The sequence below is a fragment of the Annulohypoxylon maeteangense genome (genome assembly GCF_022496945.1).
Source record: "Annulohypoxylon maeteangense strain CBS 123835 unplaced genomic scaffold GGS22scaffold_8, whole genome shotgun sequence".
In the NCBI taxonomy this organism is placed as follows: domain Eukaryota; kingdom Fungi; phylum Ascomycota; class Sordariomycetes; order Xylariales; family Hypoxylaceae; genus Annulohypoxylon; species Annulohypoxylon maeteangense.
In genome coordinates this window covers 226,026-251,952 of record NW_025953255.1, presented here as the reverse complement: position 1 = coordinate 251,952, position 25,927 = coordinate 226,026, and the positions used below count along the sequence as shown (strand labels likewise).

The 25,927-nt window shown below is 35.8% G+C and overlaps 5 protein-coding genes and 1 non-coding gene across 6 annotated transcripts; 3 read left to right on the top strand and 3 right to left on the bottom strand.

Annotated features, from left to right (window-relative positions):
- Positions 1 to 117: 117 nt before the first annotated feature.
- On the bottom strand, positions 118 to 5,157 carry GGS22DRAFT_162512 (uncharacterized protein). Its single transcript, XM_047961230.1, has 2 exons — positions 4,881 to 5,157; positions 118 to 4,825 (listed from the first exon to the last, which is right to left on the bottom strand). Exons 1-2 carry the CDS (start codon positions 5,139 to 5,141, stop codon positions 383 to 385), a joined length of 4,704 nt encoding a protein of 1,567 aa, XP_047818854.1. The 5' UTR covers positions 5,142 to 5,157; the 3' UTR covers positions 118 to 382.
- A 948-nt stretch (positions 5,158 to 6,105) lies between these two features.
- GGS22DRAFT_t64 lies at positions 6,106 to 6,197 on the bottom strand. The gene has a single exon. It is a non-coding gene; the product is annotated as a tRNA-Ser (tRNA).
- Positions 6,198 to 7,150: 953 nt separating this feature from the next.
- On the top strand, positions 7,151 to 9,409 carry GGS22DRAFT_137378 (uncharacterized protein). The gene is made up of 2 exons (XM_047958626.1): positions 7,151 to 7,877; positions 7,957 to 9,409. The coding sequence occupies exons 1-2, from the start codon at positions 7,815 to 7,817 to the stop codon at positions 8,974 to 8,976; spliced, it is 1,083 nt and encodes a 360-aa protein (XP_047818853.1). The 5' UTR covers positions 7,151 to 7,814; the 3' UTR covers positions 8,977 to 9,409.
- A 716-nt stretch (positions 9,410 to 10,125) lies between these two features.
- Positions 10,126 to 12,098, top strand: GGS22DRAFT_137369 (cytochrome P450). Its single transcript, XM_047958625.1, has 2 exons — positions 10,126 to 10,253; positions 10,427 to 12,098. The coding sequence occupies exon 2, from the start codon at positions 10,443 to 10,445 to the stop codon at positions 11,967 to 11,969; it is 1,527 nt and encodes a 508-aa protein (XP_047818852.1). The 5' UTR covers positions 10,126 to 10,253; positions 10,427 to 10,442; the 3' UTR covers positions 11,970 to 12,098.
- Positions 12,099 to 14,442: 2,344 nt separating this feature from the next.
- Positions 14,443 to 15,306, bottom strand: GGS22DRAFT_188296 (uncharacterized protein; the record flags this gene model as incomplete). Its single annotated transcript, XM_047964714.1, has 3 exons — positions 14,443 to 14,732; positions 14,788 to 14,994; positions 15,066 to 15,306. The coding sequence occupies 3 exons, from the start codon at positions 15,304 to 15,306 to the stop codon at positions 14,443 to 14,445; spliced, it is 738 nt and encodes a 245-aa protein (XP_047818851.1).
- An 8,565-nt stretch (positions 15,307 to 23,871) lies between these two features.
- Positions 23,872 to 25,736, top strand: GGS22DRAFT_137351 (glycosyltransferase family 31 protein). The gene is made up of 2 exons (XM_047958623.1): positions 23,872 to 25,207; positions 25,263 to 25,736. Exons 1-2 carry the CDS (start codon positions 24,209 to 24,211, stop codon positions 25,596 to 25,598), a joined length of 1,335 nt encoding a protein of 444 aa, XP_047818850.1. The 5' UTR covers positions 23,872 to 24,208; the 3' UTR covers positions 25,599 to 25,736.
- The last annotated feature ends 191 nt before the right edge of the window (positions 25,737 to 25,927 follow it).

Sequence of the window (25,927 nt, the reverse complement as noted above, 5' to 3'; positions counted from 1 at the left end):
AAAGACCAGGAAAGAAGGGATGAATGAGGAATACATATAAGGCTTCGGTAAATAACTCCTTATCTGTGGCTTCTATTTTGATATCAAAGATACTAACGCCCTATACCATCTTATAGTAAGCTATTCCATGTTATAATGAGCAATTCTCTATCTTTCGTAGGACAGGTTGACGGGCGCCGAGGACACCGTCGGAGTGGGGCCGGCGCCGAGATCCACAGAAAGGATTAGGCGGAGTAAAACTGAACATTATATCTCGTAAGCTACGATGTTCTGTCTACCTCGGCTTTATGTAATGGCGAAGCATCCATGGCACTTCTATGCACAATTGAGACTATTGATTGCTGTTCAACCCTTGAGTACCTATTCCATCACTACATCCTTATCAATCCACGCCACCTACTTCCTCAGTCCCGCCAATAGCTTGTTCGGCCTTCTCCTTTACACACCATTCCTTCTTCAATCCATCGAGCCATTCAGACGCAAGTATTTCTCTCCCCTCTATATGCGCCCCCTGGCTATCAACGTGCTCTCCTACGTACACAGCCTTCCCAAGACCGCGAAGATAAGTCTCTTTATCCCACTTGGGGAGTCGTAACCAATCATGGTTCTTATTACACCGGGTTTCGAAAGAAGTCATCTTGAGCGTGCCGGCCTTCAACTTATCCAGACATCCATCGCAAAAGTCTATATTCCAACAATACTTGCAATGGTTCATTCCATTGTCAATATCCCACATGGTACTGCAGACATCACACCAGCGTCTCGCCCCGTTTTCTCGTGCATAAGACCATTTGTTGAGCCTTGCTAGGACCTCTTCGTAGGCTGCCTTCTTTTCCACTTCCTTGAATTTGTCCTCGGCTATGAGGACCTGCGTTGCATCGATGACGTTATTGTCTATACTTGGCACACTATCGACATTGCCATTGGTGTCCACAGGTTCCTTACTGGAGTTTGTATTATCCCCTGGGGCGGGTGTTTCGCGAGGACTTCTGGCTTCATCGTTATCTGTCGTGCCAATAATTTCCTGTAGGCGTTTAATTGAGAATTCCAACTGATCATCAACAGAAGCCGTGGGGCAATTCTTCTCAACGGCAGCAATTAGTTCATTACCAATGAGTTGCTTTAGTTCTGATTCTGATTCAAGAATCCAGGATAATGCATCCTTAGTGGGTGACGGTGGCAGTGGGAGAAAAAACGCAGAGAGTGAGTTTATTTCGTCGCCACAGTACAAGAGAACCTCTGCTAAGGCATAGTAACCGTCGCTATCGTTGTCTTCGACGTCATCAGAGAGTACGTCGAAAGCTGAGTCGATATGTGCCTGTAGGACTTCCCGCGCCCTCGGTACATCCTTGGCAACCCTGGCGTAATAACTTGCCAAATATGTCTTCGCATCAATGTTGGCTAAGGCAGGCGTCTGACTAGCCAGGTCACTCATCTTTTCAACAAAGATATCGGAACCAGGTGACTCTGATTTCAGCAATTCGTTAATCTGGTCGAAGTAATAAACGCACATCCAACTCATGGCACCTAACTGACCAGGGACCCCGGAATATTTCCCAAGTCCAATGCATTGATCCCAGCACGACAAGGCCTTTTGGACGCGCGTGGGCTCATCTGGACCATAGCAATAGATCGCGATACCTTTATAGAGAAGCAGCACGGCCGTTTTATGAATATGATCGTCTGTTCTTGACTGCTCAATTACAAGATCCATTTGTTGCAGCACAACAGCAAAGATCTCGGCATTTCCGCCAAATGCGTTAAAACACTTGGCGAACATGGAATCAAGCCTTCCGCCGTATATCATGTCGTTTATGACCTGTCCGAACAAGCTGACTTCGTTTTTAGGGGTTTCGGCCTTGACGAATTCGCTGATGAGATTAACTGCATCATTAGCAAAATCATTATCGAGATAGATTTTCAGAAGCTCAAACTGATGTCTGTGTTCGTCTGGGTTTAGGTCGATAGCCCGTTTCGCGTATTCGATCGCACGCTTGGGTTGCTCAAGCTCGACTTGCCACCCGGCGAGACAGCTGTAATTCTCGCTGAGAAGAACATCTTTCTTCGAAACCTCTTCACTATTCAGGATATCCAATGCCTTTTCCATCTCCTGACAAGCCTTGCCATATTGCATATCTCCTGCAAGAGCCTTCGCCAATCCCGCAAGGCACTGCCAGCCAGTATTTGCCAATTCAATGGAATTTTTATACGCCTCAATCGCTTTCGAATATTGACCTTCGGCAGCGTATGTTTCTCCAAGTCGTTCATTCATAAGAGCCTTTTCTTCGTCAGTAGTGATGGGGTGAACTCCTCTGCACCACTCTATAACGTCCTCAACCGTTGTCGATACCGGGTTTATGACCCCGCCATCGTCCGTATCGTTTGCTTCCTGAAGCGCTTGTGTGGGCATATCTCGAAATCCCTTCAGCCACGCGAATGCTCTCACGGCAGCCCACTCCCTGTCACACAGCCAGTGCCAGGCAACCATTCGCATAATATTCTCGAGCAGGGCTTGATTCGGATTCGAACTATCCTTAACTTTCTTTAACCACTCTCGATCTAGACGCCCTAAACTACTAGTGACATTCGCATCGTCTAGCCATCTGCGAAAGATCTGTACTTCTCCGGGAGTGTTGTAGAAAATTAGTGATTGGCAGCTAGCCCAATGCCTTTCGATGGCTTCACCACTCACGAAGAGTGAGAAAAGACCTTCGCCAATCTCTTGTTTTTGGGGTAGCGTGAGCTCGTCATACCCAGTTGACTTTTCCCAGAGTTCTTCGAGATGCTGCGGTAGATAGTTGAGAAGATAGTCACCCAGAAGTCCCGACTCCTTGTTAGGCTCATTGGCAAGCAAACTGAAAGTTCGCCTGAGTAGGCTCAGACATGCATCCACCTCGTTTAGTTGTATATTGTTCTTTACACCTTTCTGTTCCGCGATCTTCTCGAATCCAAATGTGTCATGGGCCAAGGAGTCAACTTTCTGAGATAAACTCCACAAAAACGACTGGACACTCCTCAGGTCACCCTTAGTGACCGTTATCGTCGCGGTAAATGTTGGATTGTCATCAGTACTTCTCGGCTTCTCCCTCCTTTTCGTGAGTGTCTCTTCCATATCGTCGGTAACGCTGACCCTACCGTCTTTTCTGATCTTCAAGATGTTGGAGTACTTGCCCTCCAACTTCTTCTTCAGTCGCAGAGTCCCTCTTCTTTTAGAACGAAGAATGAGAGCAGCGTTGAGTTCATCGATGTTGAAGAAAACTCTGCCACAGATGACCCAGATGAGAAGCTCGTTGAGCTCCTCGATTTCTTCCCCGGTCAGCCTCTCCTCTAACTGACTAATTACTGTCTTGGATATCTGCTTCTCGTTCATACTCGACTCTTCTAATACCCTGTCAATTTCCGTCTCCAATCCATCAGAGGCGATAACCTCCCTGATATTTTCGAGCGCGGCCTTCGCTTTGTTGAAGTTGCCGCCCACCTGCGTAGCCAAAGTTTGAACAACCTTTGTTCTAAGCGGCTCATCTTCATCATCTTGGAGAATATCATTATTCCCAAGATAATGTTCGATGTATTTCTCGATATCCTGCTTGTTATATTCCTCAATATTAATATTCAATTGTGAGGGGCGATCATTGATCGGTAGCATATCCTGTCTCGCGGACAACAACACCCGAAATGATGGCTGCACTGAGTTTTGGATGATATTCAGCAATTGTTCCTTCTGCTCTCTATTCTCTGACGATTCCTCCGGTAAACCACAAAGTCCGTCGAGGACAAGATAATGTGTCGCGCTCCCCTTAGGCGCACTAATGCGAAGGAAGTCCCAAAGCTCTTTACAGCTAGCATCTCTAAAGAAAGCCATGTTCTCACTCTTGCCATCACAAGCTTGAGAAAGAGACTTGGCGTACGCGCTGTCCTGCTCCGCAAGCTGAATAGCGATGCATTTCAGGGCTGTCGCAATAGGTCTCTTGTCCTGATCATCCTTGGCTGTGGTATTCGGGAAGAAGTGTGCAGAAACTAGAGTTCTCGGTGCGTACCTAGTGGACGACTCATATATGGAGCGGAGATGGTGGAGTAATGAGGATATCATAACACTTTTTCCTGTGTTGGGAGCTCCTGTTAGGACAAACAATGTCTCTGATTCCTTCTCGTCTCTCTCGGCCCACCGCTGAAATTCGGGACGCTCCACAAGCCATAGTGCTGTGTTAGGTACACAATCCCGTCTTGGCTTGTCGCACATATCATTGAAAGATTTGAAGAGTGCTTCTTCAATTCCCAGTTTCTTCCTGATATTCGCAACATATTTGCGCCTGGTATCTTCAGAATTGCGTTTGTCATCGGATGCTTTGAGACTCGAAACATCGGTCGCTATCTGCTGACTTCTCTCCGACTCCCTGTCGAGGTATTCTGTGAGTTCGGTCTTGGTATCTAGTACCACCTTCAGAGTTTGAGTTGCCTGAATCGAATGATGAGATTTGGTAAGCCTGTCGAGTTTTTCAATCTCGGCTTTAATACCCGAATCATCCTGGATCATGAGGAACTTCATTCTAGACTTGAACTTGTGCCACTTTCCCGAGTCTCGGAGCTGGATAGAAAGGGCGCAAATGTCAACAAAGCAAATCATCACCTGGTGAATAGCCTGTTTGAGCTCCGGCTCAATCTCGTTGAATTGGTCCATTCTCTCGTATATCCTAAAGACACCGAGAGAAGGTGCAAGGGTTTCGAAGAGCCCGTCAATTGCTTCGCGGAAGCTCTTCAACTGCTCTGGAATATCCAGAAGAAAAAACAACGCATTGAAGCACAGACTAGATGGCGCAGAAGCGAACTTGGCTAGTATCAGCATCATTCCATTACAGAAAGTCGGTAGCAGAACAACTGACCATCTCGGCTCCTTGTGCGGCTACGCCACCAAGTAACTTCAGGCACCGGAGGACGTTGAGTCCATACTCCTCTACTTTTTCCTTATTTATCTTCCCACTAGATTCGACGGGAACTGAAGTATCTTCTAATTCTTTAATACAATCGTTTAACGTCTTCGGGGGCTTTATGTTGATATTGATCCCGGTACGTTCGTTAAACCTGATCGTAGCATCCTGCCACATCTCCTCCATTGAGAAGTCAGATCGCAGTGATTTCACCATTTTGAGGGTTTCATAAAACAACGAGAAATGTCAATGAAGAAATCCTTGTTCACCAGAGTGAGAAGCAAGACCGTTAAATATGATAGATGCTTGAGCAAATTTGGCCCCCAATCTCCAGGCAGTGCCAAGGATATCTAATATTAACGGCTGAAAACGAGGGCGACGGTTGACTGACAGACTGATCATGTTATCACATAATAATCATGCGCTAAATTCTAGCGCTGACCGCCTGGAACCCGGGGAGCCAGGGGGCGAGAAGCTAAGTAGATTCCAGCTTCCTATTCTGAAGTTGGAGGGATCTACCTATTACGTACTCTGCAGTAGGCACATTTTACCTGGCAGATCTTTTATAGATCCAATGTTGCGCAGAAAACGAAAATCAGCAGCCAATTGAGCCCGGCGCAGTTCCGTATATTCGGGCGGCAAGAGCCGGCGCTAAGGGACAAACTTCCGGGATTCATGTCATACAACGGTATCTTTAAGGTTGCCGTTGCCTTATATCCTTGGTAGGCAGGGTATAAAAGAGAAAGTACGGCAGGTATTCCTACCTACCTACATATGTCAGCTTACATCTCCAATATTATGAATACCAAGAGGATAGCTTCAAGGTTGACGGAAAATCGGCATAAAAAATGGCCTTTAATAGTCCTCAGGATGATTACGTACAGCGGGCTTATTGCGACGGCTAGTCTACATGCGCAAGAACATGCCTATCAATCTCTTCAGTGCATGGAAGATCGTATGACGCATACTTAAGTGACATATCGTATAGGACTATCATGTCATTGTCTCCTTATGTCCATACTGAGGTTAACCCCACCCAGTAAGAATGAGAGCGCTGATGATAGGTGGGATATGATCCACATCCACACCCGAGCCCTACACAAAATGTAACTAAAAAAATTGTGATATCGGAGTCGATATAGAATCAAGTTGAAATTCAAAAAGAATAAAAAATGAAATTCGACGCAGGCCTGATTCGAACAGACGCCCCCGAAGGGATGTGATAATCTAGATATTCTAGTCACACGCATTAGACCACTCTGCCACTGCGCCTTACCATGAGCCATGGTAGGTGGATGTTAGCATCACCGCAAATACTGTGCTATATTCGTGGTTCTGTCGCTGCAACCAATAGCGGTGTGGAATTCTTAGTAGAGATGCCCCAGTCGCTAGATCTAGCCTTAGTTAACGGACCAATTATGAATCGCGTAATAGTTCAGACTTGGAACTATCAAGAGAATATATGGATTCGAATGGATATTGCCTAGTTGAAAAAAATAAATTTGACCGAGAGATCGGGGCGAATGGCTTGTTCTTGATACGTAATCAATCGTATGAAGCTATACGCGCGCTTGGCTCATTAAGAATGAATAATCTCTCAAGCTTCCAATTATGAGATCCTATAAGAAAGCGTGAATTACCTGGATTCAGTTATAATATACCTCAACAGACTTACCGACGATTCTGGCATCTACCTACCATCCTAGGAAATCGATCCCACGTGGCAGTCAACTCTAAATTCAGCTTGAAAAAGCCTCAAGCCAAGAATAGATTCGGAGTTACTCGACTTCTATAATGACGCTTAATCTCAACCTTTAATCCCTGTTCTCCAGGCGAGGTTTGATTGAAAGCGTTGACAACGTAACTCGTATCCAGAATAGTATAATCACAGTAAGAATGAGAGAAGCTGCTTCAACAAAAATGTAAAGTGAGATTCGCCAGCACTTTGAATCTGTAAAGACGTAAACTCGAGACAGATCTGTAGAGCCAGCTAAATTTGGAATCCATTGATAAGATAAGAAGCTTGGATGGGGCCTTGTAGGGTGGGAGTAGTGGGGGGATCCCTGAAAGTTTATAACTTTAGTTGTTTTGGAGGGTCTGGCGGGGCAGTCTCGATTGACTCCCATGGTACATATGCATCGAATGATGAAAGATTCTCCGCAATTGACTTCAACATTGCTTTCGAATTATGATGCAGCTTCGAGATAGAGTGTTCCATTCGTGCATTTCACAGCTAGATTGCTTGGATATAGGTCGAATTTATAATGAGTTCCTGTTCAATTGCCCTCCGAAAACTGGAAGCAATCGGGTTACCCCACCTTGACATCCCGAACGGAAACTGACGTTTTGGAGGGGTAAACCTACGAGATCGCCGGCATTTTACCTTGATATTATATCAGGGCTGCTCAGGGAGCTCTAGAAATCGAGTTTCCGGTCTATTGCGCCGTAAAGTACCCGGGACGGCACATCGATGTACCTGGGTTTAGTGGCCACTAGTGAGAAGGCAAAAGGTCAAGAGACCCAAAAAAAGCTTCGACTAGGGAGTTTATAGACGATACAATTTACTTCTCGAAATAATCCGGGTCACACCTGAGGCAAGCCTCCATAATAAATTCTCGGCCGTTCTGCGCTGCTGCGTCACCGTGGATCTGATCTGACCCAACATAACTGGGTAACCCCTCCAAAACATGCCCCCCTCCTTCTTTCCTTCTTTCAACTAATTTTTCGTCGTTGCTGTTTTAATTCCCTCAGACTTCTCACCAATTTTAAAACAAGCGATACATTTAAACCATCATTCTTATTTCTCACACTAACAATCGAACCATCTATTCCCTACGTAAACCTCATACACTTATATCTCGCCAATTGTCCTGAATAACTATAGTCATAATGGGGTTAATGGATAAGCTGAACCTGAAGCCTGGTGTTATCTACGGCCAGGATGTTCAAAAGGTAAGCTAGCTACCACCAATACCTCTTTGGGTATGCATGACCTCAAATAGGGAAAGCTAACATTTACTTCTCTCCTTAGGTATTTCAATATGCCAAAGAGAACGAGTTCGCTCTCCCCGCCGTCAACGTGACATCATCCTCCACCGTCAATGCTGTCCTTGAAGCAGCCAAGGAGTCTCGATCTCCCGTTGTTATCCAGGTCTCCAACGGAGGAGCTGCCTTCTTCGCGGGCAAGTCCATTCCCAATGGCAACCAAGAAGCCTCTGTCGCCGGTGCCATCGCCGCGGCACACTTCGTCCGCTCAGTTGCCCCTGTCTACGGCGTCCCCGTTATTCTACACAGTGACCACTGCGCCAAGAAGCTGCTCCCGTGGTTAGACGGCATGATCGATGCCGACGAGGCCTTCTTCAAGGAGAACGGCACCCCCCTCTTCAGCAGTCACATGATCGATCTATCAGAGGAGGACCTCAAGTACAACATTGAGACAACAGCCAAATACCTCAAGCGATCTGCGCCGTTGAATCTGTGGTTAGAAATGGAAGTTGGTCTAACAGGTGGTGAAGAAGACGGTGTCAACAACGAGGACGTTGACAACAACTCCCTATACACACAACCCGAGGATATCCTTGCCATCTACGAGGCCCTCAGCCCTATCTCCAGCCTCTTCAGCATCGCCGCTGGTTTCGGAAACGTCCACGGTGTCTACCAGCCTGGAAATGTCAAGCTTCACCCCGAGCTGCTCGGCAAGCACCAGGCCCACGTTGCCAAGAAGCTGAACGACGGCCAAGCCAAGCCCGTCTTCTTCGTCTTCCACGGCGGCTCTGGCTCCAGCAAGAACGAATTCCTCGAGGCCATCGCTCACGGTGTCGTCAAGGTCAACCTCGACACAGATCTCCAGTGGGCTTACCTAACCGGTCACCGTGACTTCATTGTGAAGAACATCGAGTACTTGAAGACTCAAGTCGGTAACCCCGAAGGCCCCCACAAGCCGAACAAGAAGAAGTACGACCCCCGTGTGTGGGTACGAGAAGGCGAGAAGACCATGAAGGCCCGTGTTATCGAGGCTTTCGAAGATTTCCGCACGGCCGGAAAGCTATAAGCAATTACCTGGGTACTTATCGGAGTAGCGGGGTAGTGGGAGCATTCGCCAGGCATAGTTCTGTTACTGGATAGTGTCGAGTAACCAAAAATACCAAAATAGTCTAACTCGAATATTCGCAATTGTCTTCTGTCATGTGATTTTAGCTACGGTTTCGGTGTTGCACGTATACGTCTAATCTTATCGTACCTACCAAGCATTTAGTTCCACGTACGAATTGTACCTATTCCCAGTCCCCCTGTCGTGCGAGCATAGCATTCCCGACTTCTCCAATAACGGTAGCCGAGGCCCGGGATCGCCCACGATAGCCAAGGTTCGGGTCGGGAAAGATAATTCCATCAACCATTAGTCTCGGAATCAGTATTAGACGATTTGTTAATTGATCCGTGGTATAATACACATTTTAAATGTTGTGTAACTATTATCTAATGCGAAGAAACTTATGTCAGCTTGACGTTGCCGGTTACTTGCATGTTTGCATTAGTACATTCGATTCGTTGGATGCATATTTAGATAGGAGGTAGTCAGCTACGGCTGGATGTGACTGCAACTTCCCAACCTCACCTTGATCCTAAACTGGACACCGTAATTTCAATGTTAGTATCCCTGGATTATACCAATTCATATAGCAAGCTTGTTATCCAGTACAATACTACCTATTTCAAATACAGCCCCATAAAGAAGATCTATGTAACCACCCGCCAAGGCGAACCCCGACACGGGACGAGACCACGGCAACAGCAAACAGCGCGATGTAGTCTATTTCTCGTGTGATGCGAAACACCGTCACATTGTCGTGGGGTTTGTGCATCACTCCTAACGTATGTCAACGTTACTAGATACCGATATTAGCTACCGTATCCCTTAATGAGGAGATGTTTAAACTCGGAAGTGTGTGTCTCAATACATCTCTCCCCTCCTTCCTTCACCCACCAAAATGAATAAGCAACTTCTCCAGCTGTCGTCACTGGCCCACGTTTTCCCCAGGATTCAGATGCTAGCATTAAAGTAAGTATCGGCAAGGAAAGCACCAGGGGTTCGCAACGTGGTTTTTGGTCATCTTGCAGATACTTCCTTCCTACCTAGCTGCCTAGCCGGTTTCCCCATCTGCATCTAGAGAGATGAACTCAACTAGCGCAAGAAACTGGATCCATCTAACCTCAAACTTTGACTTACACAACCCGATTGACACTACCGGCATTCGAATTGGAGGGAACCCTGTCATATCAATATTGATAACTCAAATTCTCCGCATTCACCTCCAAAATTGTGTCTTGGTTAGTATCTATGAACCATTATATATAACTAAGAGGGCTCGCTGGCATTTCTTCCATCGGGCGGTGTGGAGGGAGGGACGTGTCTTTAGCGGAGAAATTAAAGAAAATTTTTGACTTCGTTATTTTTATCCGTGGGATCTAAACTACCTGCTGAAGCCACTGATCTATTACAGGCAGCCTTCGGCTATTATGGCAATCTTCGACCTGCTTATATCGCCTTGGGCATTGGTTGTTGGAGCTATTGCTCTTGTGGCCTACTATCTTTATCCATATTTGGTGACGAACAGCCACCTCCGAGATATCCCAGCGCCCTTCCCTGCTCAATTTACCAACTTATGGCTACTCTATACTGCTAGGCGAGGGAAACGTCACTTCGTAGTGGACGATGTCCACAAGAAGCTCGGGCCTGTGGTGCGGATCCAACCGAACCATGTCAGTATCGCTGATGACGATGCTATCCAAATCATCTACGGACATGGAAACGGGTTCCTCAAGTCCGAGTTTTATGATGCTTTCGTGTCGATTAGACGTGGTCTGTTCAACACTAGGGACCGTGCTGAGCATACTCGTAAGAGGAAGCTTGTCGCTAGTACCTTCGCTCCAAAGTCGATAGTCCAATTTGAACCTTACATCACTCAAAACCTTAAGACATTTGTCGGCCGTTGGGATGAACTGGTTGACACTGGCACAAATAAGACAGCTTATGTCGATTGCCTAAAATGGTTTAACTACGTCGCGTTCGATACTATTGGGGACTTGGCTTTCGGTGCACCCTTTGGCATGCTCAAGGCCGGCGCAGATATAGCTGAGGTCCGCATGGCAGTCGACAAACCCTCCATCTATGCTCCGGCCGTTGATATCCTCAACCGACGTGGTGAAGTATCTGCCACCCTCGGCTGCCTCCCGCAACTGAAACCTTACGCGAAATGGCTTCCCGACCCCTTTTTCAGCAAGGGCCTTGCTGCCGTGGAGAACTTAGCCGGTATCGCCATCGCTCGCGTGAAAGACCGTCTCGAGAACCCGCCAGACATCAACCGCCGTGATCTCCTTGCCTTACTCCAAGAAGGACGAGACGAAAAAGGCGAACCATTAGGATTCGAGGAGCTCACCGCCGAAGCACTAACACAGTTAATCGCCGGATCTGACACAACCTCCAACTCCTCCTGCGCGCTCCTCTACTACGCAACCCGCACCCCCGGCGTCCTCCAGAAACTCCAAGCCGAACTCGACGCAGCCGTTCCGGACAACAACACCGAAGTACCCGACTACGAAGCCATCAAAAACCTCCCGTACCTCCAAAACGTCATCAACGAAACCCTCCGCATCCACTCCACCTCCGGCATCGGTCTCCCGCGCGTAATCCCAGCAGACTCCCAAGGCGTCAGCATCCACGGACACTTCTTCCCACCCGGCACCGTGCTCAGCGTCCCCACATATTCCATCCACCACTCCCACTCCATCTGGGGTCCCGACGCAGACGACTTCCGCCCCGAACGATGGGACAACGCGACCCCGCGGCAGAAAAACGCGTTCTTGCCGTTTTCGACGGGCCCGCGCGCGTGTGTGGGGCGGAATGTCGCGGAGATGGAGATGAAGATGATTGCGGCGACTTGGGCGAGACGATATGAGGTTTTTCTCAGACAGGAGGGGATGCGCACCCGTGAGGGGTTCTTGAGGAAGCCGCTTGCGCTTGAGATTGGGTTTAGGCGGAGGTGAAGATGAGGTGGTGGCTTGGATTACTGTGTTATTATGTAAGCTGGGTTGGATTAGAAGGTTAGGGTTATTGTGGGTGGGATTTTGGGGGTTTGGGTTTGGGTAATGAGGCTGGATATCATGAAGCTATTCCTTGGGAGATTTTAGGGATTTAATCCATTCTATGTTTTCTGAGCTTGTGGTAAGGTGATTTTGAAGATGGACGGCGTAAGTGATTAGTAATCAAATGACGCTTAGTAATCTCGGGGTTTCTCGACGTTATGGAAGTGTTAATGCTTGTCTGGCCTGACATCCGATCTTATTTTTACCTTTTTGAAAATCAGCTCGAGTTACTAGAGGTACCCACCTATAGGTACCTAGGTACCTAATTAATTCCTTACTTGATATCCTATTCATTTTTATTCATAAAACCTGGGTGGCTTGACCTACAGGTACGTACCTACCTAAGCAGTCGGTTGTAATGAACATGCCGTTATATTATAACCTACCTAAGTAATATTGTTTAGAAAAGGTGGTCCTTCGGACCCTCTATCAGCCCATAATGGAAAAATCCGATAATAGTAATTCATCCATATAATAGTGGTGTGATTTTATCGACCTGAGTCCTCCACCACCGCCCTAAGTAAGACCCTCTGTCTCATCATTCCCTGAAAAGTCTATAACAGTCAGCAGATGTCTTGATAAATATATGTCATCTTTAGGACTAACCTCGAGTCTCTTTAGTCGAGCCCACTTCCGCGAGCATGCAGAAGAAGCAGCTTTTTTCTTTGACCTTCATCCCGTCGACCTTGGTATGATGTGGTACGCCGCAAGCCCTCTCTACCTTCATCACTTTGGAATGCATACACCACTCGGTATACTTGTATATAAGAACCCCCGTCTCCCGGCCGCAGAGGCATACTTGCTTATCGTAGTGTTTTGTACACATTGTGAACTTAGAAGGGCTATGTTACTCAATGATCAACTCGAGTATTGCAATAGAACTTCCGTCGATGTAATCAAATTTTAAAATACGATGTAGACATATATATTCTTCCAAAAGAACAAATTGAAGTGCTTGTATGTGTGTACCACTGTTTTGGTCAAACGAGTTTTAGTAAATGGCTCAGAGGTTAAATATATTGTTTCCAAGTCATTGCGCCTCAATAGTGGTATTGAAATTGAACCCGAGTCTTCTAGGACCTGTATCTTTGACTAGGATCATAGTATAATGTGTGTGATGAATTGCTCAGTAGTTTGACTGAACAAGAGTAGGTAAATTCAGTTTCACCTTGGATTCGTAGGACGCACACACCAGAGTCACCAATTTGTCATCACCTTCCTATGATTGTACAATCTCTTTCTAAAACTTAATTGATGTGTCTGTTTGGGTCTTTAGTTTGATTAAATAGCCGGAGTAGAGTTTGGCAACACTGCCACGTCAGGAACTGACGAGTTAGTAGATCATGCCAATGTGCGCGACCAATGAATTTGCATGCTGACCTCAAGTGTATGTGCTACCATGAATACTATCGAATGAGAAGGTAGTACATATATCTTACATGAATTATGGGAATGTTTCCTCTGCATATGAGTAGGTATGACATTAAAGAGCAAGCAGTACACAGACTCTTTATTTGTCCCTGTTGATGTCTAACTACCTACCCAGTACCCATGTCTATGGACACAGAAAACGTCAAGCATAACCTCGATTAGTATGTGCTCACTAGAAATGGACTAGACCATTCATATCCTCTTATATATCACGATCAGCCGGAATTAAGGGTGTATTTGAGATGTTTGTGAAATAAGGAATAGTTAGGGGCAACAGCAAACTAAACGTCAGCCACAACTGAACTTCTCAGCCACTGGCACAAGTAGGAACCAAATAATAGGAGGTGGCGCAGGATTACTGACTGCATCTTACCTAGTTACCATTCTTCAATACGACAATATGGGAGTATTCCTACTAAACTTAAATATGGCAGGTTATTGCTATGATTTTGAGAACGACATCTCTATGTTAGGATTGGTTAAAGATTGCTGATCATCCAGGTAACAATTTCGTAAATATTATGTTCACTTAATAATACCTAACATGTACCTACTATAGAACCAATGAAACAACAGAGCTGAATTATGACAAGAATGAAGGTGAAGGAAGGTGTGTGAGATGATTTTTTTTTTTTGCTTGCTCGGAGCCTTATCTACCTACCTACCTAGTATCTACCTACTTAGCATTCAGAAGTTCCTTGAAATGCCACTCGTATATTGAGGTCACTAATCTTCCAAGAAATAAGATTTAAACAATACCTTAGGTACCTAGAGTAGATATACAGAATAACTTGAAACTGGAGAATTAAAAAAAAAGGACAATATTAACTCAATTCATACCCATATACATTTCAATCAAACGATAGGTATTAATAAACCCCGCATTCAAACCTCGACTCCTTTCATCCCGAAACCTCTACGTTGTATCGTTTATATGGGAAAATTACCGCGCCTGGATTTCCATCCTCCCTGTGTCTTGCATCTCTACTGGTGTCTTGTAGTTGTTGTTAAAATATAACGACCCGGGGCCTGTTCCTTGGGGGAGTGTTTCTATATTACCGGTCGCTTGCGTCTTGCGATCTCGCGACCGTCTGTAGAGGAACATACCCGCCGCGAGTGAGATGAGTCCAATGCCGCCAACCCCTACTCCAACACCAACGCCAACTTTTGCTCCTTCGGTTAATCCCGCTAACTGGCCATCACTCGCATTCTCCATTGGTTGACTTGATGCTGCTATAGTATGTCTTAGTAAGAAAACGCAACGCAAAATTGAAGAATATTCACGAACAAAATACTATAGCGGAAGCTGAAGACGTAGTAGAAGAGGCTGATGCGGAATAAGTTAACTGGATCCAGAAGGTGGCGCTCAAGAAACCACCGTGTCTCTTGTCGTAATCCGAACCCGTTGCGTTAATTATTATAAATGTGTATATTTGAGAAGAGTTTTGTGAACTCGTAACTACATCCCACAGATGCCACGTCTGGGCGATATTGACTGTTTGAGTATCCGTTCAGCATCCTGAGATCGGGATTTGCGAGAGTAAAGTGATGGATTGTTTAACTTACGTGCAAGGGGTATCCGATTGCTGAAATCCCAACCTATGATCAACGAAAGATCCACCGTATCGTACTTAGTTTCCCAAGTGATATTCATTGATGACCCGAACAGGTACGTCGACAGCTCGCCGTTCGGTTCCGTGAATGACCCATTGCTGTAAGCATTTGCTGGCTTGCCGGGTCCGGGCAAATCCTGCCCAACAACAATTGAGCTCACGCAAATGAGCATAGCAAGCAGTCGAAACCACATATCTAAACGGCGGTTAAACAAGCTAGTGTACGCGAACTTAGTCGAAAAGTACTTCTAATAGAAGATATTACCTAGGTACATATCAACACTAGTCGCACAAGAAGAGAAAAACTCGCGGTGAATATCAGCGCGGGAGCGGGGGCTGATGGTTCCCATTTATAAGATGGTGTTTATGACAATAATCTTTTTTTGACTTACGGCCCTAAGTTCAGCAATGCGTATGTATGTATCACTAAACTGAACCCCAGTTCATGGATCGTTCTACAATACGTTTAGTATCCAATCAACTGCATTAAGAAGACTTATATTTATTGAAATTGTGAAATGACCTTATTAAACTTATATTAAACTTATAGCGTATCAAGCTTTATAACGCGCTATATTTATAAAGGATTTCGGCGATATGATGCGTTATTTTTAGGATAATTTATAGGGGCTAAAATATATTAACGCGTTAATTACTAAAACTCTCTATAATTATAGTACGCTCTGGCAGTTTTGTTAAACTGAACCTTGGATTGAACTAATTAAATCGTTAATTGATTTATGAGGCTATTTACAATGTCGGCGGGCCGACAAGGTTGCGAATAGCTTCAATTATTACTTGCTTAGCTGCCTTCCAAACACCCCCCACCGTGTTAGATGGTCACAGATCCTACTCTGTAAGGCCTTCTAGATAGGGCATAACGAGACGCCTTTACTCTTGCTACCAAGATGATATTGTACGCTGCAATAGAACGGCACGGTAATTACTTTCAGCTTTCGAATAAGCTTTCTAAGGCGGGTATTCGATAGGCTCGGGTGAGGGTTGTGGGTGATGTGTAAGCGCCGTCGGCGGGTTGCGTCCTATAGCATCTAGGGAATCAATTGCGCTAATACGCGCTCCCCACCAACCATGTTTGGGAAGGTTACAGTTCCCAAACTGTCGGGTCTGCCTATTCAAAAATACCTAAGTAAATTGTTGGTAGATAGTAGGTACTTTTTCGAAATTGCGATATTAGGACATGACTGCTGCCTTTAATTATGCGGACTTGAGAATGTCCGGCGAATGATGTACTTGTTGCTAACGAAATATCGGGGAGGTCAACCTAACAATGATAGGACCAGACCCGTTGAAAAGTACCTAGTACCGTGCAAGTTTCTAACAATAGGTAGGTACCTATTTAGTAGCTATTAGAACAAAACGAATGCGGACATTGGATGTCTCAACTCAGGACGTCTTCAACTTTTCAATAGTAAGGAGCCTCAAAATGCAAATCTTAATAAGCATGACTTGGAAATCTAAAACATTGCTCTTCCACACCTATCAACTTAGATCGTTTCAACTCTAGTTCTCGTCGTCCTAATAACGATCACCATTCACGGCCAAGCGAGGTGGGTCATTGTCATTGATGTGCGTACGCCCCTGTCTAGTCACATGTAAAGACCATGTCTAGGCGTTGATTTCGTATGATCAACCAACGAATCACTGTTCCGGGTACAAGGAGCTGGGTGCTGCTACCTCTTAAAGGTATCCTTATTAAATATATGGAAAGAATAAGGGTAAGAATAACATGTAATAATGGTTTATACGTAGTTAATGTTTATATTATAAATTTTTATTTTCTTAAACCATTTTTTTTTTTTAATAATATAATATTATTTTTTTTTTAATTATTTTCGTAATTTTTTTAATAATTTTAAAAAAGCGTTTTCGTTATTTATTTTTATTAATAATATTTTTAAAAATTAACTTTATTTCGTTTAATTTTTTAATTAATTAATTAAAAAAAAAATCGAGTTTATTTTTCGATTAAATTTTATTTTATTTTATTATTATTATTTTTTTTTTTAAGTTTTATTATTTTAAAAATTTTATATAATATTTTAAAAAATAAACGAGTTAAAAAATTTAATACGAAAAATTTTTAAAAATAATGTAAAAAATTTTACATAAGTTTTTACATTTTTTATTATATTTTTATTTAATTTTATTTTTTATTTTTTTTTATTTAAAGAAAATTTTTTTAAAACTTATTAATTATTATACGACGAATTTTTATTTTTATTTTTTAATATATTTTTAAATATTATAATCGAAAAAAATTCTTAATTTTTATTCGAAATAAATTTATTTATAAATATATAAATTTATTATTTTAAAATAAAATTTTAAAAAGTTTTTAATTTATAACTTTATAATTATTTTAAAAATATAAAATTTATAAAAAAATAATTAATATATTTATATTAATAATTTTATACGATTAAGTATAAAAAAAGTAATTTTTTTTATTTTAAAATTATTTTTATTATTAATATATTATATTTAAAAAAAGCGGTAATATTTTTTAATTTAAATTTAAAATTATAATTTATTATAAAAAAAATTAAAAGTAAAATAACATTAAAAAATAATCGAAAAAAATTAAAATAAACGTTAAAAAATAAATATTTTTCGAAATTTATTAATGTTAAATTAAATAAAATTAAAAACTTTATTTATATAAAATAAAAATAAAATGAACTTTTAAGTTAATATTTTTTACGTGTATTTTAAATATTAAAAAAAATAAATAATAAAAATCGTTTATAAAAATTTAATAAAAATATTAAAACTTTTTTATAAATAAAATTAATTTTATTAAAAACGATTATTAATTAATTTATTAATAATTTTAAAAATTATAATTTACGATAAGAAAATTTTATTAATTATATTCGTTTTATTAATTCGTTAATAAAATATATTAAAATTATTTATAATAATTAAAAAATTTTAAAAAATAAAAAACGAATTATACGAAAAAAAAAAAATGTAAATAAATAAAAACTATATAAAAATTATTAAAAAAAAAATATAATTATCGAAAAAACGATTAAATATATATTAAAAAATATTATTATTATTATAAAAATACGAGAAATTTATTAAAATATTTCGACATTATTTATTAATTTTTTTTAATAACGAAATTATTTTTAAAATTAATTATAAAAATATTTAAAATAACTTAAAAAATATAAATATTATGGTTAATAATAAAATTAAGTAAATTAAAAAAATATAACGGATAATTATTTCGAAATAATTAATATACGAATAATTTTAAAAATAAATTTAAATTTAAAAAATTTACTTTATTATTTCGAAAGTTTTTTAAATATTTATTAATAAATAATATTAAAAAATTCGCTAAAAGAAAAAAAACGTGTTTTAAATATAATAATTAAAATTATTTTTAAACTTAATATAATATTTCGAATAAAAAATAATTAATTTAATAAAAATAATTATATTTTTAAAAAATAATTAATTTTATATTTCGATATATACGTTTCGAAATAAATTTAACTTTATAAAAAATTTAATCTTACTTTACTTAATTATATTACGAATAATTTTTTAAAAATTATTTTAATAAAAATATAAATAATATTTAAAAAATATTAAATGTCGGTTCGCGTTTTATTATTATATATTAAGGAAAAGTTTTAAAAAACGGGTTAAATTTTAATAAAAAACTATAAATTAAAATTTTAATTTTATAATTTTTACTTATTATCGTTACTTAAATAAATAAAAAAAAAAAAGTTAAAAATATTTTAATTTTTATATTATCGTTTATAAAAAAAAAAAAATTCGTTATTAAATCGAAAAAAGTAAAAAAGCTTTATTTTACCATTATTACGTTAAAATTATTATTTAAAATTTATACTCGTAAAAAAAAAAAATTATATAATTATAAAAAGTTTTTTAAAAAAAATACGGTGTAAATTTTATTATTAAATTTTTTATAAATAAATTTAAATTTTTATTAAAACTTTAAACATTTATTTACACGAATAAAAAATAAAATTTAAAAAACTACGAAAAAATATATTAAAATAAAAAGTATTATTATAAAATTTTTAATTATTATTATTAAAATAAATAAAACGTATAAAATTATATTAATTATTAAATTTCTCGTAAATGAAAAAATTATTATTTATTTATTTTAAAAAAGTTTAATTTTAATTAATTAAAACTTAAATATTAATATAATTAACTTCGTATTAATAAATAAAATTAAATTAAAAAAAAAACTTTTAATTATATTTAATATAAAAAATTTTATACTTTTAAACTTTTTTAATAAAACGAATTTTATTTTTAAATTCATGGTTTTTAATATTATAATTAAAAAAATATTTCGATTTATTTAAACGATTATATAACTTTTCGAAACATTAAATAATATAATTTTATTATTAAATTTATCGTGGTTATAAAATATTATAACGAATTTTAATATTTATAAAAATATATTAATTATTAAAAATTTTATAAAAAAAAAATAACCCGTAATAATATAAAAATTATTTTTAAAATTATATATTTATTATAAATTAATTTTTAATTTAAATTTTAAGAAAATTAATAAACTAAATGTTATTAATTTAAATAATAATAAATTTTTAAATAAAAAAAAAATAAAAATAACGATTTAAAAAATTAAATTTTTTTTTACGACTTAATTAAGTCATTAAATTAATTATTAACAGGAATTTTTATAATATTATATTTATAAAAAAAAAGATTTTTTTATTTTTAAATTTAATTTTCCGTGCGAAATTTTTACGTAAAAAAAAGAAATTTTATTTTATTTTTCATAATTATAAATAATTTAAAATATATATTTTTTAATTTATATTTAAACTTAATTTTAAATTTATATATCGATTATTAAATTTATATTTATTATTTATATTAGAAAAAAAAAATCATTTTAAATAATTTATTATGTTAAAAAAAAAAATTTACACTTATATAAAAATAATTTAAAATTAAAAATCGAAACCGTTATTTTTTTAATATAAAAATAAATAATTTAAAAGAAAATCGTTATTAATAAAAAAGTTTTTAATAAAAAAATTAAAAATTAATAAAATATTAAAAAATCGAAGTTTAATTTTTTTATACCGAAAAATTTAAAATTACATTATATAAAAGTTTAATATATTTATAAAAATTATAATACTTAAAATATAACCGATATATTTATTTTAATAAATTTATATATATATAAAATCCGTTTAAAACCCGAATTAAAACTATGAAATTAATCGAAAAAAAAACATTAAACATTTTTTAAAAAATATTAATTAACGAAATTAATTTAAAAATATTTAAATATTAAAATGTTTAAATTTAACATGTCCGTTAATGGAAATTTATCGAATTAAACGATATAATTTATATTAATAACGAAAAATAAAAATATAAAAATATACGATTTTTAATTAAAATTAAAAATAATTATTAATTATAATAATATAAAAAAAAATTTACTTAAAACGAATTTACTTTTACTTATAAATTTACACATATATTTATTTAATTCGAAAATTAATTTAATAATAAAATTTAATTTAAAATATAAATATTAAACGATTATTATTTATTTAAATTATCGATATATTTTAATTTTTAAAATATTAAAATTTTTATAATTATAACTAATAAAAATGTTATAAAAATATAATTATTTAATTATTTTTTTATTAAATTAATAAAAATTATTTTAAAATTTATTTTTATATTTAATTTTAAATATTTTTTTATAATATTTAAAATTCCGGGAAATTTAATTAAAATTATTAAATATATTAATAATATTTTCGTTATTTATATTATTATAAAAAAATAACTTAAATAAATTAAAAATTATTTCCTTTTAAAAATCGTATAATTAAAATTAAAATTATTATTTAAAAAAATTTTCATTAATTATAAAAAACTTTTTATTTTAAATATAATTTATAAAATTTATAAACGAATTTTTATTAAACTTTTTAAATTTTATAAATTAAAATTTTAATTAATTTTAAAAAATTAAACGAATATAAAATAATTTTTAAATGTTTTAAAACTTATACGTAAATAAATTAAAAATTATATTAAAATATTAAAACTTTTAATAAAATTATAAAAAAATATTCCGTAAAAATAAAAAACATTAAAAACATTAACATTTAATATATTAAAAATAAAAATTACGTAAATAATTAATATATATAAGTATATTTTTAATAAACCCGTGGATATATATTTAAATACCTTAAAATTTAACGTAAATTATTATATTTTTTAAATATAAAATTATATTAAAAAATTAATTTTTTACGATAATTTTTTATTTATTTTTATTTAAAAAAATTACGAAACGTATAAAAAAAAATTTTATACGATTATCGAATTTTCTTAATAATACGAAAAATATTTCCGCTTATAAGTTTTATTTATAATTTTTATCGATTATAAACTTTTAATATTTTTCTTAACGTTTTTAAATATTAAAAAAATATATATTAAATAAATTAATAAACTTAAATTTTTAAACGTGCGAATAATTTATATTAATAAAAAACGAAATATAATTATAAATGTTTTTTCGAAAATTATTTTTAAATTTTTAAAATGTAATAATAATTAATTAAATATAAAACATATATATTTAAATAATACTTAAATATAAAAAAATAATACGAAAAAATATAATATTTTATTAAAATTATTAAATCTTAAAAAACGTTTAATTTTAATTAATAAACTTATTTTTATTAAATTATTAAAATATATTTTTATTTTTTTTTTATATTTATATTTAACTCGAATATAAAAATAATTAAATAATAAAAATAAAAAATATATATAATTATTAAAAAATATATTAATATCGAAATATTATAAAATTAAAAATAAAATATAATAAAATTTAATTAAATTAAAAATAAAATTATTAATAAAAAATAATATCGTTATAAATTACTACGTTTATATTACGATTAAAAAATACTTAAACATAAAATAATATAAAAATATTTAAAATTTTTTAAATAATATTTTCGAAAATTATAAAAAATTAAAAATAAAAACTTTTACGAATCGATATAAAAATTTTAAAATTAAAAAAAATAACTTTAAAAATTATCGAAATAATATTTAAAAAAAATATTTATTAAAAAATAAAATTACGTTAATTTTAAAACTTATTTATAATAAAAAAAGTTATTTTTTATTAACGATTATATTTAAAAAATTTAATTAAATAATATATTAATTTATTATAAATTAAAATACGATTAATTATATTTTAAATTATATTAAATATATAAAATATAATTAAATAAAATTAAAAACGAAAAATTTACTTATTATTATATATTTATTATTTTAAATTTTTATAATAAATTTTATTAAATTATTTTTTTATAAAAATAAAAATAATCGTTATATATTTTATATTATAAATATATTTAATAAATACGGTTAAAAATTTTTTACTAAAAATATATCGACACGAATAATATTAAAATATATACGAAAATAAAAAAATAAAATCGATATAATATTATTAATAATTTACGCGAATTTTGAAGTAACATTTATATTTTATAAATTTCACATAAAATTAAAAAAAGTTAAAATTTACATTTTAAATATTCCGTTTATTTTATATCGAAATATCGAATTAATAAAAATATTTAATAAAATTATTTAAAATATATTAAATAAATTAATTTTAAAATTATCTTAATCGAAAACTTTTTAATATAATTCCGTTTCGAAAAATTTAATTAATATAAATATAAAAAAAAATTAAAATTTATATTTTATTAAAACTTTAAAAAATATTAATAAAAAACATATAAAATAAATCGGTTATATTTTTTTCGAAATATTATATAAACATTTAAATAAAAAAAACTTTAAAATAAAATATTTATTTAAAAAAAATCGAAAATTACGAAATATATTTATTAAAAAAACGTTTATTATTTTTATAAATTTAAAATAAAATAAATTAATAACGAAATATATTATTTATATTTAATATTATTAAAAAATCGTATAATTTAATTATAAAATTCGTAAAATATAAAAATAAATTTAATATAATAAAAAAAAAAAACCTTTAAAAAAAAACGACTTAATTATAATTTTATAAAAAAAAAAATAATTAAAATTTAACTCGAAATAATAAAATTCGTTTATAATTTTTTTACGTAAAAAAAAAAACTTTTTTATATTTATAAACTTAAACGAATTTAAATTATTATTATATAAATATTATAAAAATTATTTAAAATTATTTATTTTTAAAACCGGGTATTTTTAAACGAACGAAAATTTTTTAATATTATTAAAATAAACATTAAAAAAAACGACGAAAAAAAATAAAAAAAAAATATAATATTAAAAAAACGTTAAAGTTTAAAAAATTATTAATATATATTTATAAACGAAACGTTTAATTTTATTAATTAAAAAGTAATTAAATATTATTACTTTTTAAAAATATCTTTATTAAATATATAAAAAAAATAAAAATAAAAATAATATATAATAATAATTTATGCGTAATTAATGCTTACATTATAAATTTTTATTTTCTTAAACCATTCCTTTTTTTTAATAATATAACACCACTTTTCCTCCAATCACTCTCGTAGTCTTTTTCGAGGTAGGCTTAAGTAGCGCCATATAATCCCTAATATCCTCTAGTTTCGTAATCGTGGCTTAGCCAACGGAAGCCATCCCCTGGAAACAATGTCGTCAATCTGTACGAAGTACACCCCAAATTATGACGAACTTGGTCAGCTAGCAGCGAGTCTTTTTACGTACCGTTTCCAGTTTTTTCCACTTTATTCGCGTCTCGCAACTCAGCACTGCTCACATATGGGATGATTTGTTCTCTTTTTTAAAACACATATACTCTTTGTTTCGATGATTAACTTCCATTGTCTTGACGCGGCGGCAGGCTTGCTCGCGTCTCTCTTTAGTGTTAAAGAGAGCTCTGTTGTTCTCTACAATCGTTAGGTCTTGTTGATATCACCCTGCTTTTCTGCATAGCACCATAACCTTGGAACTTGGAGTATGTTTTCAGCTCTACCGTCGTTGTTTCCGCGCTCGATATACCGAGCTCTGACGGCGGCTTCTGTTTTCTCTTTACTCCTGCTTTATCTTTATGTGCGAAAGCCGGTTTTTGTAAGCGACTCAGAATACTTAAAAGAAGCTCGACCTTTGTGCGACAAGCTTAAGGGGATTGACGACCTCTTTGTGATTTTCAGAACTGGAGCTTCCGAAGTCCCTAAGAAGCTTCCTGTACACTTTTCGACTACTTTGCGATGCGTTCCCAATTACGGCATTTATTCCGACTACGAAGAGGAAATTGAGGGGCACCATGTCTATAATGCTTTAGATGAAGTCAACCCCGATATTATAGCCAACAACCCCGATTTCGAGTATTACCGGCGTCTGCAAGAAGGGGGTAGGAAGGCCTTCAGTGCCGAAGAATTGGAGCAATGGGCGACCGCCAAAAATACAGATGCCGGACGTGATACGCCTGGTTGGAAATTGGATAAATGGAAGTTCCTACCGCTGGCTGAGAAGGCCCTGCGGCAGCGACCCGATGCTAAGTGGTATATCTTCATAGAGGGAGATACCTACGTACTCTGGCAAACTCTGTTAGAGTGGCTATCACATTTCGATGCCTCCAAGCCGCATTATCTTGGAATGCAGATGCAGATTGGCGACATAGTCTTTGCTTATGGCGGTGGCGGCATTATTGTCTCCAATCCGGCATTACAGAGGGTTGTGGCGCACCGTAGCGAGAATCTACAGGCCTACGACGATTTCACCGCATCTCATTGGGCGGGCGACTGTGTCTTAGGCAAGGCGCTAGCGGATTCTGGCACGAAGTTATTATGGTCTTTCCCAACTGTTGTTGGCGATCGACCCGCCGATATTGACTTCAACTCGACGTTTGGTGGAAATGAGAATAGGCCATGGTGCTATTATGCCTCGAGCTATCATCACTTTTCGCCTGCTGAAATTCCGCGATTTGCTCGGTTTGAGTACATCTGGAATAAGAAGGTATGTGTTGATTCAGATCGTTAATGTGGTATTTTGCTAATACGAGACTTGGCAGAACTCTCATCGCCTACGTCACCGAGACGTGTTTCGCTACTACGTTCTCCCTCGTTTATCAACGGAACACGACAATTGGGATAACTTATCCGAGGTCGACCAAAGTGACGTCAGTTCTTTCGAGGACTGTCGTAGCCATTGCGAAAGCCAGGCTGATTGCATGCAATTTTCATTTTCGGGTGACTCTTGCAAGACATCTACGTCTCTGAGGCTAGGGCGTCAGACTTCTGGAGACGCTACCGAACGAACGAAATCGGGATGGGTAGTCGATCGAATTAAGAAGTACGTTGAGCGCATGGACGCAACCTGCGGCCATGAGGATTGGGCTTTGCCTTGAAGACATTGGCTTAGTATTGTCTAAGTCCGTATAGTCTTGGGGTCAGTGTCGGTAACTTCAGACGTGATGCAGAATATTGCGATCCTAGAAGTGCCGCTCCGTCCAACCGGGCCGTGTTCTCGGCTGTAACATGGCTAGTAGGTCAGGACGATCTCGAAAGTATCGCGGCGCTTTGTGTTAAGGTACCGCAGTTTCGCTCAAGTTCATATTGTATAAAAAGCGTTGTTCGCTCGGTGTATACGTGATGGATGGTTGGAGTATTGTATATAGGGCTATATGGCGAGGATAGGGCATGATGGCCACGATACCAAGAGATGGATGAGTCTAAG

Coding starts and splice junctions, on each gene's coding strand:
- GGS22DRAFT_162512 (XM_047961230.1), bottom strand. CDS start 5,141: ATGGTGAAATCACTGCGATCTGACTTCTCAATGGAGGAGATGTGGCAG. Junction 4,826..4,880: donor CCGCACAAGGAGCCGAGATG/GTCAGTTGTTCT, acceptor ATACTAGCCAAG/TTCGCTTCTGCGCCATCTAG.
- GGS22DRAFT_137369 (XM_047958625.1), top strand. CDS start 10,443: ATGGCAATCTTCGACCTGCTTATATCGCCTTGGGCATTGGTTGTTGGA.
- GGS22DRAFT_137351 (XM_047958623.1), top strand. CDS start 24,209: ATGTTTTCAGCTCTACCGTCGTTGTTTCCGCGCTCGATATACCGAGCT. Junction 25,208..25,262: donor AGTACATCTGGAATAAGAAG/GTATGTGTTGAT, acceptor GAGACTTGGCAG/AACTCTCATCGCCTACGTCA.
- GGS22DRAFT_137378 (XM_047958626.1), top strand. CDS start 7,815: ATGGGGTTAATGGATAAGCTGAACCTGAAGCCTGGTGTTATCTACGGC. Junction 7,878..7,956: donor ACGGCCAGGATGTTCAAAAG/GTAAGCTAGCTA, acceptor TTCTCTCCTTAG/GTATTTCAATATGCCAAAGA.